The sequence below is a fragment of the Ochlerotatus camptorhynchus genome, unplaced genomic scaffold (genome assembly GCF_037179485.1).
Source record: "Ochlerotatus camptorhynchus isolate MF236.1 unplaced genomic scaffold, CSIRO-AGI_Acam_v1.1 ptg000038l, whole genome shotgun sequence".
In the NCBI taxonomy this organism is placed as follows: domain Eukaryota; kingdom Metazoa; phylum Arthropoda; class Insecta; order Diptera; family Culicidae; genus Ochlerotatus; species Ochlerotatus camptorhynchus.
Window position 1 is genome coordinate 2,610,005 of NW_027040529.1, and position 16,435 is coordinate 2,626,439.

The 16,435-nt window shown below is 38.0% G+C and overlaps 1 protein-coding gene across 2 annotated transcripts in view; it reads left to right on the forward strand.

Annotated features, from left to right (window-relative positions):
• FucTB (alpha-(1,3)-fucosyltransferase 10) overlaps window positions 1–8,526 on the forward strand; it is a 435,464-nt gene extending 426,938 nt beyond the window's left edge. The window contains exons 1-4 of one of the 2 annotated variants that reach the window (XM_065234806.1): window positions 6,966–7,061; window positions 7,126–7,281; window positions 7,339–7,920; window positions 7,977–8,526. In XM_065234806.1, the coding sequence (XP_065090878.1) occupies window positions 6,987–7,061; window positions 7,126–7,281; window positions 7,339–7,920; window positions 7,977–8,396 (1,233 nt within the window). In that variant the 5' untranslated portion in view covers window positions 6,966–6,986 and the 3' untranslated portion in view covers window positions 8,397–8,526. Of the gene's footprint in view, window positions 1–6,965; window positions 7,062–7,125; window positions 7,282–7,338; window positions 7,921–7,976 lie in introns of those variants that run through there. The other variant, XM_065234815.1, reaches the window with a different exon arrangement.
• Window positions 8,527–16,435: the final 7,909 nt, after the last annotated feature.

Below are 16,435 nucleotides of genomic sequence, written 5' to 3' on the forward strand. Positions count from 1 at the left end.
CAATCTGATATCATCCTTCCCTTTTGGGACAACCAGAAGGGAAGAGCAAAAGGATTTGTCCATTGTATCGGTGACTTGCTCAATGATTCCTGTAGACAACAGGTCATTCAGTCTACGCTCTGCTTCTGTCCTGAACGCTAGAGGGATGTTAGTGTAGACGTTTCTAGACGGAGGAATCTCTTTGTTATAATCCAGGGTAACGGCTGGCACATTAAACTTCGGAAATTCTTTCAGTGATGTTAAGACGAATACTTCTCCAGGAAGTAATTTAGCATAACAATACTGTCCTAAGCTGTTGATTGGCACGTTAAGTCCTACCTGGAGTACAGAGTAGCGGAGTGCAGTGTTCTTACTTAACAATGGTCTTGCGTTTTCGATGACATAAAATTTTTCCAAGAATATTGGGCGATCGTCAGAAATATGTAATTCAGCAACAAATGTCGCAACCACACGTATTTCCTCAATGCTTGCATACGCTCTAAGTGGTTTGTCTGTACCTCCAGTTACCGAGAACAGTTGTTCTTTTGTCCGTACGTTGCTTATGAGAAACTTGAAAACATCTTCGCCAATCGTGTTAACCTCGGCTCCCGAGTCGACAAGAAAACCAACGCGTACCCCAGCGATTTGGCCAGTAACTATGCCGTCTTGTGAATCTGCAATCGAGCAATTATTGATAGCCAGGTTATCCTGTATTTTGCTCTGCAAAGGAAAGTAACGATAAGGCGAATTTTAAGTTTATCAACTTACGTAAGATAAAAATTAGTGATGAATTTAACTTTATTATTATTTTTATTTTTAACGAACTAGTTTTTTTTTTTTTTTTTTTTTTTAACGATCAAGTATTCAAAAGTGGATATAAACTCTATTTGTTGTTGATGAAATATTTATTGAAACAAGGGTATATCGAACAAGATTTATGGAAACAAATTTAAACCGCAAATCAAACTTAAATGATCAAGATGATTATTCACTTACAATCTTATCGTCTTTCTCATTTTCATCATCTTCCTTAATAATTGCCGCAATTCTCTTCGGTTTAGTAGCACCATCTACTTCCTCACTATTCCGTCGTTTTGGTGGAGCCGGCATATTTCTGCAAGCACGCTCGAGGTGTCCAATGTTCTGGCAATTGCGGCAGACTTTGTTCAAAGCATGGCATGTCGATGGTTGATGAAACCTGCTGGTGCATCTCCAGCACGGGATACCTGATGGCTGAGCATTTCTTCCCACTCCATGGCTTCGGGAGCTGCCTCTTCCTCTAACGTTCTGCCAGTCTCTAGTGTATCCTGAATTTCCATGGTTAAAACCGCGTGTACCTTGCGATCTGTAGTGCGAGTCTATGCGATGGGGTTGACCTGACAGTTGACCGTACGAGACAGCTGCGACTTCGGTATAAGCTGAAGCTTGAGGATGATTTTTTGCAAAGATTTCTTCGTTAGCCTTGTCCAATTCATATGACCGTACTTTATCGACCAGATTTATGAGTGTTCCACCTTTACGCAATAACTTTCGTCCCGCTTCTCGAACCTTTACGTTCAGGGCGTGCAACTGAATTACGTCGGCAACGGTTTCTGTTAGCTGCTGTTGTTCAAAGTCACACAACTTTGCTGTGGCAACCATACGTTTTACGTAGTTTGTATCTGACTCACCTGTTTTCTGCGTTATGGAACGGAGCTTCTGACGTTGCATTAGGTTGTATTCTCGAGATCCAAAATAGTCTTTCAAACGACTTACTGCATTTGAAAACGGAGCAGTAACTTTGTCGGGTGAGTCTGCGGAGGAAGAAGTGCCTTCTAAAACCTCCAGCAACTTCGAACCAGCCTTTACTTTGAAGATATTCATCTTGGTGATTTCGTCCGTGATACCGATTAGCTGTAGCGACGCATCCAGCAGTTCCATCCAGCTCTCGTAGGTTTTTCTGTCGATCTCATCTACGTTTTCTTTGGGCTTACACTCTGGTATGTTAATTGACGCCAAAGATAGATTGTTCACTGTTGCAATGAGCGATGATTTACCAACACCAATTCGCTGATCCTCATGCATCGTGGAGTTTCGTTGCATGAAACTAGGTGCTGCTTCACCAAGATTGACGGATTCTTCAAGTTCACGTTTATCCATTCGTACTTTCTTCAACTTTGTAGCAAGGCTGGCGCTTCGCTTCTTTTCGGTTTCCAATGCCATTTTCAACACGTCCAAATCCTTCTTGGTAGGTTTTTTGCTGTCCCTAGAAAACAATCGTAATAACAGTCGTTAACGGTTATCATATGACAGTATGCGATTGAAGAAATCGATAACACAAAGTCCGATTTTTGCTGCTCGAAACATTCCACGGCGTCATTTCAACTTCCACAAATCAAACGTATTGAGAATTGCATATGTTACTCGATACTCTATTGTATCTCTCACTAATACCTGTATACGTACCACACGACCACTGTAGGCACCCAAAGAGCAAAAATGATTAAAAAAAAAAAACTAAGAATGCATTTCGCTGCCGATACACTATTGCAGCCTCTCAGAGCTTCAGTCCCACCCAGGGGAGCATTAAAATGTCTGCTGCAATTCGATTTCTTTTATCTTTGCAATACTCTCCAAGTCCCTCCCAGGGGACAATGAAATTAATCTAACAGCCGCACAGAGCTTCAATCCGTCACAGGGGATATTCTTCAGCCTCACAGAGCTCAGTCCCTCCCATGGGAGCATTAAAATGTCTGCTGCAATTCGATTTCTTTTATCTTTGCCATACTCTCCAAGTCCCTCCCAGGGGACAAAGAAATTAATCTAACAGCCGCACAGAGCTGATGTCTGGCTTTTCATAAATTCACTCCCAGGTGATTGTTCAACCTGGTTCTAATGCAGTTTTAACTTACCTCTTGGGAGCGTTTCCTCTTGCGCCATTGTCGCATCCAGCCGTTCTTTTTACCTCCATTTTGTTTTTATTATTTTTTTTCGGTGTCGCACAAACACGTCTGTTTCCAACAACTTCTCTCCAAAAACTGACTCCACTCACGCCGTTCGTTTTTTTTGACACAATGCTCTCTCCTTCTTTTGTGTACCCTTTATTCGTGCTTTAGTTCGTATTTTCTGAGCGAATTCTCTTCTTTGAAGAGAAAGAGCGATGAGTCGGGTACCGAACCATATACGAAGATCGATTAAAAGAGTCTTTCTTTCGGGTCTGTTCTCTCACCCATTTATTCCGGAAACTGAGTTACTGTCTCGCATCTAAGCGACTAATGTACATTGTACATAGTATGAAATGTAAATAGGGGAATATTATCAGAACGAGTTTACAGCTAGGCTGCTGGAATGCACTGGTACAAATATACACTTGATTGTTTTACTATTTATTTATTTTTTTTTTATACAGCTGGTTTATACTCTACAGCTGTATGCACTCGACGCATACGATGAGCCTCGAAGTACTCGTGGGTGTTATCCCACTGACAGATCGTTTCGCAGAACTGTCCTTCCGGTTTCTTATCCGTTGTGAAGTAATGAATCCATTGGTAATAGAAAACTTTGAGAAGCTGCTCGACAGAAATCCTCAAACAAGATTCATGAGTCTCTATTACGAGTACATGACGCTGGAGATTGGCCCTTCTTCATTCAATTCCTCTCGTGTTTGCCTCCAAGACTTTTATAGTTCCTCTGTAAATTTTGATCTGACCATGTTTTAAGAAATCCGTGGAATACCAGATCACTATCGGTCGATTTTTTCAAACAAGTACCACCATGTTAGTAACAATAAGAGTTTTTTCACAGATGGGTCAACTATAAACGCTTCCACTGGATTTGGAGTATTCAACGAATTTCATAGCGCCTCATATCAACTGCAAAAACCCTGTTCCGTATACGTTGCGGAACTAGCAGCCATATTCTACGCAGTAGAGCAAATTGCCTCACTACCATCTGATCACTATTTTATTTTTACTGATAGCCTTAGCTCGTTGGAGGCTATTCGATCAATGAGGCCGATGAAGCACTCCTCGTATTTCCTGACCGAAATCCGAGCAAAATTGAGTACTTTATCTAACTGCTCCTATATTATCACCTTAGCTTGGGTCCCATCTCATTGCTCAATTCCGGGTAATGAGAAAGCGGACTCGCTAGCTAAGGTGGGCGCTATGGAAGGCGATATTTTTGATCGACAAATCGCCTTTGCGGAATTTTTTTCAATTACCCGTCAGCACGTCCTCACCAACTGGCAACAAAAATGGAATGAGAGTGATCTGGGAAGATGGTTACATTCTATTCTCCCACAGGTATCCAACAAGTCATGATTCAAAGGATTGGACATGAGCCGTGACTTTATACGTGTTATGTCAAGGCTCATGTCTAATCACTACTCGTTAGACTCGCATTTCTTCCGAATCGGGCTCGCAGGCAGCAATTTGTGCGCTTGTGGTAATGGCTATCACGATATCGACCACGTGCTTTGGTCATGCACCCTACATTGTTTTGCTAGATCCGAGTTATCCGCATCCCTCAGGGCCCGAGGAAAACAACCTATGCAGCCCGTTAGAGACATCTTGGCGAGCCGAGATCTCGAATATTTTAATTTAATTTATGTGTTTTTATAACGGACCGATCTAAGGATTTAGTAGTTAGTGTCATCTTGCGTTCTCTCAAGTTGGTAGGTCTCCATCGGTGTACCCCCATGTTTGTCTTTTTCTCCAGTATGTCGCTTAGTTCTAGATCAAGAGCACATTGCTCTAAAAAACCTTGTGTTTTCAATCCCTACCCTGCCACCCGTTTGTTACAATTTGTTACACCTAACCTCGAGATAGCCGCGAGTAATCGGCCCCCGCTTTACTAACGTTAGTTTTAAGTAATTTTGTAACCCAAACGATGAATATCGGCTCCGGAAAGCTACGGCAAATGAGCCTGGAAAAATAAACGCATATAAAAAAAAAAGTTTTATTGACATCTGAGAGGGTGCTGCCAACCATTTGTCGAGTTAGCGTGAAATTCGTCTAATGTCTTATGATTATGCTCAATCAACTGTTCAGCAGGCAACATTGGTGTTTCTGGCGCGTATAATAGAGCACTAAAATCATGGCTATTATGTCACACTGCAGCATACAGTGTTGCCCACAAAACAGCTGCTTGCTCATGCCATAAGATTATCAGTCTCTTAAAGATTTAAAAACTATTTTAATTGAAGTTTGGCTTAAAAACTTTATTCTGCAAAGCTGTAGCTGAGAATTTTTTCAAAAGAATAGCTATCCAGCATTTTACGAGCGCTTATGGCCGCCACAATCTGGCTGATTTTTTGGTAGGGAACATATGATTTGACGTTTGGGTTGTGTCGTTTGACGAGTAAACGTTCAAATTTGATCGTTTATAAGTCAAACGACACAACCCAAACGTCAAATCATATGTTCCCTACCAAAAAATCAGCCAGTAAAAAGGCTAGAAGATAATGATCAAACAGTTTGGATTTCCCTTAGTAATTTCCATATAAACTTCAAATGATTAGTGCCCGGTCAGTTTCTTATCAAATGAGTTCAAATTATGGGAGGTTAATCAGGACCCGATTTGGGACCGTTTGAGCACTGTGGAGCGAAAATGTTAAAAATTAGCATCAGTCTAGAGTGCGTGCGTGCGACAGAAATAATGACAACAATCACTAACGAGAGATACAGCAACCCTGCTCTTCTTCCGTTCTTATTTTCGGATTAATTATCCCGTAGTCGAATAATCGTTTCATAAATGTATAATAGTGTCTAATTAAACGTTACTTCACATGATAATCAAGCGTATATAATACACCTTTATTCTATCGCTGTTTAAGGAAGCAACGCTGAATAATCAAAAAATTTATCGAATAAGCTCTGTTACAACTTAAGTATGTCGAATAAAAACTTCTCGACATACCTTATACAACACCAAGTAGTTCAATGTTGTTGTTGAATAAATTCTCCAGATTTGTGTAAACAAAGTCTGAACAGCAGTTATCATTAAAAATAGTACAAGTATTAAGCATGCAGTTGAATAAAATCGACAAGAAGTCGTTTCTTCAATAGGCGTTTGTTTGCTGGGAATGCCACCCCTCTGCCCGAAATATGGAAATGTAGACGAAACACCGGAGCACGTGGTCTTCGACTGTCCTCGTTTTGAAGCAGTGCGAAGGAAGATGCCTGTCATTAATGCAGAGAATGTCGTCGATGAAATGTGTCGAAAGGACGGCACCTGGAAGGCAGTCACTCAAATTCTGTCGGAGCTGCAACGTAAGTGGTGAGGCGATCCGCGAACTAATTAGCAATATCAGGCCAGGCTTTCGAAGCTTTCCTAAACCTTACGATTAAAAAAAACATGCACACATATACACACACTGAATCTTCTTCATGAACGCAGAGTTATTCCGGATTTTCAATAATCAATTGAATCACCATGCAAATTATTGAACGTACAGACAAACAAATGGAATGAACATCGAATGTAGTTGTAGATTTCTTACATCCTCTGCATGTTTTCTTTCAACTAATGTAATACCAGTGAACTGTAGTGTACAAGCAAGTTTTTGAAGAATGAATATTTTCGTATAAAACCTTCACGAGTTTATTAGGAGGCACAAACTTTATTCGAAAATTTAGCTTTCATAAAAATTTCAAAATTATTTTAAAAAGAACCTTACGGCGACCAAATTTCAGAAGCTATTCATGCGGTGAAACATTCTGCAGTATGAAGTATGAATCTCTCAGGTGTATGAAAAACAACTTCAATTAGCAATCATTGACGAATCAATGAATGCTTGAACTTCACGATTTCCAAATAAAATTTAAAAAAAAAAACGCCTGATCAAGGCATTGTCCCAATTGTCACATCGAGCTGTTTATGCCGTAACAAACTGAACAACGATAGCATATATGGGTGTACGCTTTTGCTCTCACTGATAAAGAAATGTGTTAAATGGTTTTGCATATGATGTGATGCCCTTGGAGCTGTGTACTGAGATTGGCTGATATGAGCAGTCTCTGTTCACAATGTCGTTCGGGCGGTACCGAAATGCAAAACTGTTGTTGTTTAGTTTTTTATTCATATTGATTTTTTGTTCATACGTGAGTCCCTCTACTATTATGAACTGATAGAAGTTATACTTACTATTCTATTAAAAATTAATAGATGTATAAAAGACATGGGAGCCCCACGAAAGCAGGTTACAATGTGCTGGTTTGGTGGAGCCCGTATGAAAAGGAGATGGATTATCACAGGAAATGTGACCAAATAGAATGCCGCTTCACAAGCGATAGGAAAGCAAAGACAGATCCATTCTTTACAGTAGAAAAATTAACATGTAATGGATATATTTAAGAAATTAATTACTTATATTTGCAGGGCTATCTATTTTATGGCACCAAAATTTTAATCAACGACATGCCCTCCAATCGCAGAATAGGCGAATATTGGGGCTTATATCACGATGGGTCTCCTAAAAGCGTACCGTTTTTGTTACATGGATTAGATTTATTCAATTTTTCGTCAACGTTTAGCCGGCATAGCACTGTTCCACTCACCTTTCAGCCATTTACAACTTTAGAGAAGCTTATTAGCAATAAAAATATGTACACATTTGGACAGAAAACGGCTTTTCAGAGGAAAATGAAATTAGCACCAATTTTATACATTCAATCCAATTGCGATACACTTACTGGTCGAGAATTGTATGTAAAGGAGCTTGGAAAACACATTGCAATAGATTCATACGGTCATTGTTTGAGGAACAAAACGTTTCCAGCTGGTATAACAAACGATTCAAGAAATAAGACTGTTATACGGGATTTCTACGATTTTGTCTCAAAATACAAGTTTATAATTGTATACCAAGATATGATTTGTGAAGACTACATCGCTGATAAATTTTGGAAATCCTTAACCTTGGGAATTGTTCCTATCTACTTCGGAGCAACCAATATAAGAGTAAGTAGAACACTTATTTATTCATTATACGTACACTCAATACAATCATTTTTCAGAGCTATTTACCAAACCCCGACTCAGCGATTCTAATCGACGATTATTCCAGCCCCCGAAATCTAGCGCAGTTTATATTACAAGCATCCAATAATGAAGATGTATATGTAGGTTTTTTGTATCACAAAGTATCAAATTTTTACCCTATATCGAATCAATTATTGGTAAATGCTATATTCAAAGAAGATATTTACTACATAGAAGATAGAAAAAGACGGACAATAGCGAAATTTGAGTGCAACGTATGTGAGCAAAGTTTTCAACAACAAAAGCAACAAGCTCAACAGAAGGAATTATCGTGTATGCTACCGTATTTTCCACCTGGAAATGTTACACATAAAGCTGTTTCGAGGATTCACAAATTCATCGAACGATCACGAATGGAAGCAGAAGTAGTACATAAAATGACGAATGGGTGGTAAACGATGACTGATACTCAATAAGAATAATAAAAATGTATCAAATAAAGTGTCTTGAAAACAACAAAAAAAACAACAACAAGTAAAAGTAAAGCTTTAAACAGAGGATCAACACAATACCATAAGATGATGAACAAATAAAAATTGCGGATAAATGTGGCAAATTTATTATTAATCAATTACTTGTCAGAAGGTAATATTATCAACAATCAATACGAAATTAACGATTTTAAATTGGCTCACTACTTCAATAGCCTATTAGTCCCAAGCAAATCGATTAATGTACCCCATTCTAGTATAAATTCCAGTATTACACTATGTTTGTTTTGATTCGCTATGAAAGTTTGTCAGATATAATGAGGGGTTCGTGGATTTTCCTATGTTTTGAGGGGTGCATCAATCAGCTTGGGACCGAAGATAGTACCAGAGCTGAGCCAAAAAGTTGAGCTCGTTTCTTCGGGACCTTCTGGTCTTAGAGTTACCTCTATGATATTATTGTATGCAATCATGTTTTGAACTACTTTGATTAAACTTTTTTATTTGTGGGATTAGAAGTGCGCAAACGCTTATAAATTGGTCTTTTATTAACGTTAAATTTGTCTTGGACGCACTTATTCATTTTTAAAATTTTACTGAAAATTCAGTTGAAATCAGACGAGTAACCGACATTCAGTAAGTACAAACTGAGTTTTGGTAACGCTCAATATACCTATGTAAATTTTCAGTATTGCAAGAAAAATCCGTAAACATAAATACTGTACGAATAGTACACTGAAAATGTATTTTCGTTATTTCTCTGAAAACCGTTTCGTAAAAATGAATATCGTACATACAACACATCTTTCATAAATGGTACGAAACATTCGTTTTTCCTGTCATCTGGCGCAATGTCAATATTACCATAGAGGTAACTCTAAGACCAGAGCTGAAATTTTCACAGAAGGAAGTTGGTAATGAGTTCTACTTGTAGAAAAAATTTCTGGCCAATCTGATGTTTGTTGTTAGAGATAGAGTGATTATTACGATTTTTTAAAAATTAACGGCACAACTCATCAAGCTGAAATTTTCACAGAAGGCAGTTGGTAATGACTTCTACTTGTAACAATATCAATGCCAATCTGGCGTTTTTTGTTAGAAATAGAGTGATTTCTCCGGTTTACTTTTGTTGTGGAAAAAAATTAATTAAAGAATTTCAACAAAAAGTTAAGCAAAGGTTAAGAAAAGCAGTCTACATATAGGACATTAAAAAACATCTTGGATTGTTGGGTGTAATTAGTAACGTCCAACCTGCTTGCAAACGGGATGATCGAGTTAAGAATCGAAAAAACATTCAGTGTGGAGACTAGGTAATTCAAAGGGAAGCCTGGCCCCTAAGGCTCCCCCATGAGGTACGACATAGAGTGATTTCTCCGGTTTACTTTTGTTGTGGAAAAAATTTAATTAAAGATTTTTAACAAAAAGTTAAGCAAAGGTTAAGAAAAGCAGTCTACACATAGAACATTAAACAACATCTCGAATTGTTGGGTGTAATTAGTAACGTTCAACCTGCTTGCAAACGGCGTGGAGACTAGGTAATTCAAAGGGGAAGCCTGGCCCCTAAGGCTCCCCCATGAGACACGCCAATGAGTCTTAGCACCTGAAATCTGATGTCTGTGTTAGGGAATCTGATTTTTTTGTGCGTTGTAGTTACTTCTCCATGATGGTAGAGTTTGCATCAACCTCTACTTGTAGAAACAATTTCATGCCAATCTGACGGTTGGGGTTAGAGATAGAGCGATTTACTTGTTTTACTTTTGTGGAATAATTCTATTACTATTTTTTAAAAATCAAAGGCACAACTCATCAAGCTGAAATTTTCACAGAAGGCAGTTGGTAATGACTTCTACTTGAAGAAAAAATTTCAGCCAATCTGACGTTTGTTGTTAGAGATAGAGTGATTTCCCCGTTTTACGTTTGTTGTCGAATAATTAGATTTCATTGCATTGCTTTACAATATTGCTGTATAAAGGTGAAAACAGTCAGCAAAATAGCTCTTATACCACTATGCGTCCATGTTTGAATAGCATGCTTTGTGAATGCTTTGTAAACGACGTATTAGATTCATTATTCCACAACACTGGTTCAGTCTAACAACAAGGTCGCGAGTTCAATCACAAGCTCAGCCCTTTTTTATTTGTGTTCTGAACCGTAATCATCGATCACATTACTCACGACAACAAATTTATTGATTTAGTTTAATAAATAACCCAGCATCCTTTCCTTAGAAATTGGAGAGGTGAAGAGGTAGAATTGGTCTCATGTAAAACAACGATGAATGAATTAATGATTTCCACTGGACCTGGGGACGATAGGGAGTGGTGATAGGTATTCAGTTTCAAGCAAGTTTTTATTGAATATTGAGCAGCTCATATGATGTATTCTATGATAGCTCAGAAGACAAGGCAAGCGTCTGGTGATCGGAAGGTACATGGTTCGAAACCTATTCAATTATCCACTTTCCCTCATCAAGCCCATTCCGTAGATACTCATATTGCATGGGTTAAGAAGAATATTCCCTGTACGGGGGCCGCCATATTGGATTTTGGTCCGCCATCTTGGATTCCAAAATGGCGACGGATGTCAATTTTCCACTTCTTCTCATTGAGTGCATTCCGTAGATACCCATATTGCATGAGTTTGGATGCATATTCCCTGTTTGGGTGCACCATATTGGATTTTGGTCCGCCATCTTGTATTCAAAAATGGTGGAGGATTTCAATTTTCCTCTTCCACTCATCAAGCCCATTCCGTAGATACTCATATTGCATGGGTTAAGAAGAATATTTCCTGTCCGGGGGCCGCCATATTGGATTTTGGTCCACCATCTTGGATTCCAAAATGGTGACGGATTTTAATCTTCCACTTCCCCCCATTCTAGTCGAAATTCTAGTACTACACTATGTTTGTTTAACGGCGCCGGTGGTGTAGTGGTAAGCGTGATTACCTCTCACCCCAGCAGGCCTGGGTTCAATCCCAGTCGGCGCCGCCGGGATGTTCTGAGGCATAACATCTCTGATCACGCCTTCCTTCGGATGGGAAGTAAAGCCGTTGGTCCCCGGTTCATGAGTTGATGGGTCGATAGGTAGGGTCCAGGTGTGGGAGCTGCCTTCCTGGCACGTCGGTAGCATTGGTGCTCAGCACGGAAAACAAGATCGACGGAAAAAACAAACCAAAGGAAAAAAAAAAAAAAAACTATGTTTGTTTGACAGTTAGACAATAGAATTAGCTGTCACTTTGCCGTAACGCGTCCGATCCGGATCTAATGTGCGTGGGCCTTTAGAGTTACCTCTATGATACTACCTACTACCAACAATCAATACGAAACTAACGATTTTAAATTGGCTCACTACTTGACTAGCCTATTGGTCCCAAGCAAACGATTAACGTACCCCATTCTAGTCGAAATTCTAGTACTACACAATGTTTGTTTTGATTCGCTATGAAAGTTTGACATATAAACTGAGGGGTTATTGGTTCTTCTTATGTTTCGAGGGGTGAATCGATTAGCTTGGGACCGAAGAGAGTACCAGAGCTGAACGAAAAAGTTGAGCACGTTATTTCGGGACCTTCTAGTCTTAGAGTTACCTCTATGCTACTACCTTCGGTCTCAAGCTAATCGATGCACCCCTCGAAACATAGGAAAATCCACGAACCCCTCATTTTATCTGTCAAACTTTATAGCGAATCAAAACAAACATGGTAGTGAGACAATTTAAAATCATTAGTTTCCACTAGAAATACTCAGAGGGAGAGATAGGCGGAGAAAACAAAATACAATTCGGCAACAGGGATTTGTTCCTAAATTATCGTGCAACCCTTGCTAAAGCTAGCATTTTAAATGACTTGTATATTTAATTTGATTTTCGTGCAAAATAATAATTGATTGCATCGCAATATTTTGAACATTTCTTGGTGCCATTCATTAATAGACGAAGATCAATTAATCAATACAGTTAGAATATTGTTTTTGATTCCAAAAACTAGTTGAATTTGAGAAGCACACAAAACATAAAGGTGGTTGAATTTCTGTTCGATTGCAATACTTCAAATTTATTCTAGTAAGAATAATAAATCATCGGAAAAATTCTAATGAGAATGTTCGATTGGCTCAGATTTTGATAATTCATTTGGTTCAAAACATTCTCTCTGCCCATCTCTGCCTCTGAGTATTTCTAGTTTCCACCGGTTACACGTAACAACCCTAATAAAATTGTTATGGTTATTTTGCTTAACGACGTGTTCGGGGTATCATCCAAACCAATTGTGGAATAGTTCAATCGTTTGGGTTATCGTTCGTTTATGGTATTTTCTTTATTAGGAACCCTAATAAAAAATTAACATAAACTAACGATAACCCAAATAATAGAACTATTCCACAAATGGCTTGGATGATACCCCGAACACGTCGTTAAGCAAAATAACAATTTTATTAGGGAACATCCCAACAAACAATTGAGAGCTCTTATAAAACACCTGAGTTGATCAAACGTTGAATAATAGCTTCCAGAGTTGAACAAGAATGTAGTTGTATTGCCATTTGATTAAAAGTTTTAAAAGCTGTTGGAGCACTCTTAAATGATTGTTTACGTTCGGTTTAACTATATGCTTTATAAGACCTACGATAACTTTTATAGCACCTTAGTTAAACTGATTCACAAGAGCTATACAGAACGTGGAATAAACGCATCAAAACAAACAATTGGGATCTCTTATAAAACACCTGAGTTGATCAAACATTGAATAATAGCTTCCAGAGTTGTACAAGAATGTAGTTGTATTGACATTTGGTTAAAAGCTTCAAAAGCTGCTTGGAGCACTCTTAAATGATTGTTTACATTCGACCAACCACCAACCACAATTTTGTTGCTAAAAATAGCACAAGTGATAGGCACGTTTATATGACCATAAGGCAATGATTATTCGACTGCAAGAGAATTCACTCAAGATGAGCTTCTTATACTTCTCTCATATGATCAAAATATGTATTCAAGAATAGAGCAGATTGAAACAGAAGCGGCTGACAATCTGGGATCATGAGTTCGAATCTTGCTTCGAGAAACCCTAGAGGTAAATAGGTATAGGGTAGGTAAATTATATATAGGTGTTATTAATAAATACAAACATTAATTTAAGACATATATCATATAATCAATGATAACACACGCTATGTCTGAAGGCACTTTTTTTGTTACTTTCATGTACCTCAGTTTTTTCTTCACAGGAAGTTAGTATTGATCCTAAAAATCAAATCTGTGAAGGTTTTAAAATATTTCATCTTGGGTTCTTTGAGAAAAAGTGTTTTGAAGTATACTTAGCCGTTTACAAAGGCGTATAAGGACTATTGACGATACAAAATTGTTACGGATCGAAACAAATTCAGCTGAAAATGATTAAAAAGGGGATTAAAGTAGTCCAAATACTAAGTTTCAATGATACAGTAAGATTCCCTCTTCGTTACCGTAAAATATCAAAGCTTCGCCATGATCTCATAATGTTTTAATTAAAAACATAATTAAAAAATGGTTTAGTCTCTAAATTTACTAATATTCAGCCATTCCATAGCAAAAAATTGTAGTGATTCTCAGAATATGTTAAAAAAGGTAATTTGTTCCTTATTGAAAATTTTATTTTGGCATTAGGATGACCATTTCAACGTTGGGGTGGTCCAAAAAATCTTTTTTTTTATTTAAATTATTATTTTTCAAAACTTTTGAACCACTAGACTGATTTCAAAAATAAAAATATCAAATGAAAGATAATAAAAAACACTTGTTAGGAAAATATAAAGATATAAAAAAGCGTTTTGTATTGAAAAACATGCCTTCGATCACATTTCACAAGGGAAGCGTAAAAGAGGAAGATGCATCGCAGGAAATTCTCTCTATTATACCTGTTTTCTAACATATGGAGGTGGAGTTGTTCAACCAACGACCCAATGTTACCTCTTATAGAATTTACATTTCAAATTCAAATCCCTGTTCATAAGTTTTTCCATGATTTCGTTGAACTTCGATGAAATTCTTCAAACTCTCCTAATATTCTTTGAACGTCTCTGAGTTTGGCATTTCCCTGAAATTATCGGATATTTCTTAAAGTTCACAGTATTTTCCTAATGTTATTAAATTTTCCCTGTGGTGCACAGACCATCGTAAAGTTTGCAAAAAATTCCTCACGATTAAAGAACTTTTGCAGAGCATCATTTAGTTCATATAATGTTGCTATAGTTCACAGAACTCTCTTAAAGTTTTTTTTGCTTTATTAGAAAGATTTTCAGCCTTGGGCTGGTTCATCTTTTTATGACCTCTCTTGAAGTTCGTAGAACTAACCAGGAACTCCCCCTGAAGCTCATAAACCGTCTCTGTAGTTGGAAGAATTTTCCTGAAGTTTATAGAACTTCTCCTCTGAAGCACATCTTTCAAGTTTTTGGAATTTTCCTGAAGTTTGTAGAACTCCTCTGAAGTTTGTAGAACTTCCCTGAAGTTCAATGAACTGCTCTGAAAGTTGCTGAATTTCTCTGCTTCTTTGGAGGACCTTATTTAAAGTTTGCAAAGCTTTCCTAAAATTCATTACAGTTCCCTATAGTTCGCAGAATTTCCTAAAAAGTTGCTGAACCTTCCAAAATGTTTCCTTAAACAAAATATGGTAACTGCAATGAAGCTCTAGCAATTCTGTAGTAATGCAAGGTGAGAGCTACCTAAACTCACTGGGCAAGAGTAGTTGATCCCATGTGAGTTTCATTCCTGTATTATCGACATTATCGTACAAAAAATTTTCAACAAATTCGTTATGGTTGCCAGAATTTATTTTCGATCTCGCCGTTGAGTCAAACATCTCAATTTATTTTTAAAAATCCAAGCAAAATTTCCATCCCTCAGGATGTTTTGGTGGCAAATTCCACCTTCGCCACGTGTTGAGTAGGGGGCACAAAACTTTTGGATACATACTATCTCCTTTATTGAACTGGTGAAAATCTTTCAACGATCGTCACTACTAAAGTGACATGATTTTTTTTCAGAGTTGCTTCACTCTATTTTCTTTTTTTCCAGATTTTCTACACGATTTATCTATAAAAAAAACACTCAAAACAGGACACAAATCAATGCCTACTATGATTACGTGGCTGTAACGAACTGTTCTGTTCATTTCTTTCTTTTTTACTCTTATAAGGGAAGAGAAACTAAATAAGATGTTGTGCTACCAACAACTATTAATTGATTTTGCACCAAGTCGACATAATCAATATGAATCTTACTTACAAAGAGAACTTTTTTAATGCCATTTGGATTAATTCAATCAACTTAAACCTTATTTAACTGCATGTGTTTGATTCGTAATTGTTTTGTATGGTAAATTGTCCATAAAGGGTGATACGGTCAAAATTTGGTCAAGGGAAAACGCGTGTAAATCGGTGAAATCGTTTATTTAAAAAATCAAATTAAATTTCTTTTTCAAGTTCAATTAGTATAAAATTCAGGAAAAATATTCAGTTAGGCTTCCGCTTTTCCAAATCCGAATTGCCGGGCCTTACGCTTGACCCCTGCCATCAGATTTTGTACAGCCACCTTGTCCACCTTCTTCGCCGCAGAAAGCCAGTTTGCCTTGAACTGCTGCTCGCCCTTAGCAGTTTTTTTTGGTCTTCTTTAGGTTCCGCTTGACAATAGCCCAGTATTTCTCAATTGGGCGGAGCTCTGGCGTGTTGGGAGGGTTCTTGTCCTTGGGAACCACCTGCACGTTGTTGGCGGCGTACCACTCCATGGCCTTTTTACCGTAATGGCAAGATGCCAAATCCGGCCAAAACAGTACGGAACAACCGTGTTTCTTCAGGAAAGGCAGCAGACGTTTATTCAAACACTCTTTCACGTAAATTTCTTGGTTGACAGTCCCAGAAGCTATGAAAATGCTGCTTTTCAAGCCACAGGTACAGATGGCTTGCCAAACCAGATATTTCTTTGCGAACTTTGACAGTTTCATGTGCTTGAAAACATCTGCTACCTTTCCCCTTC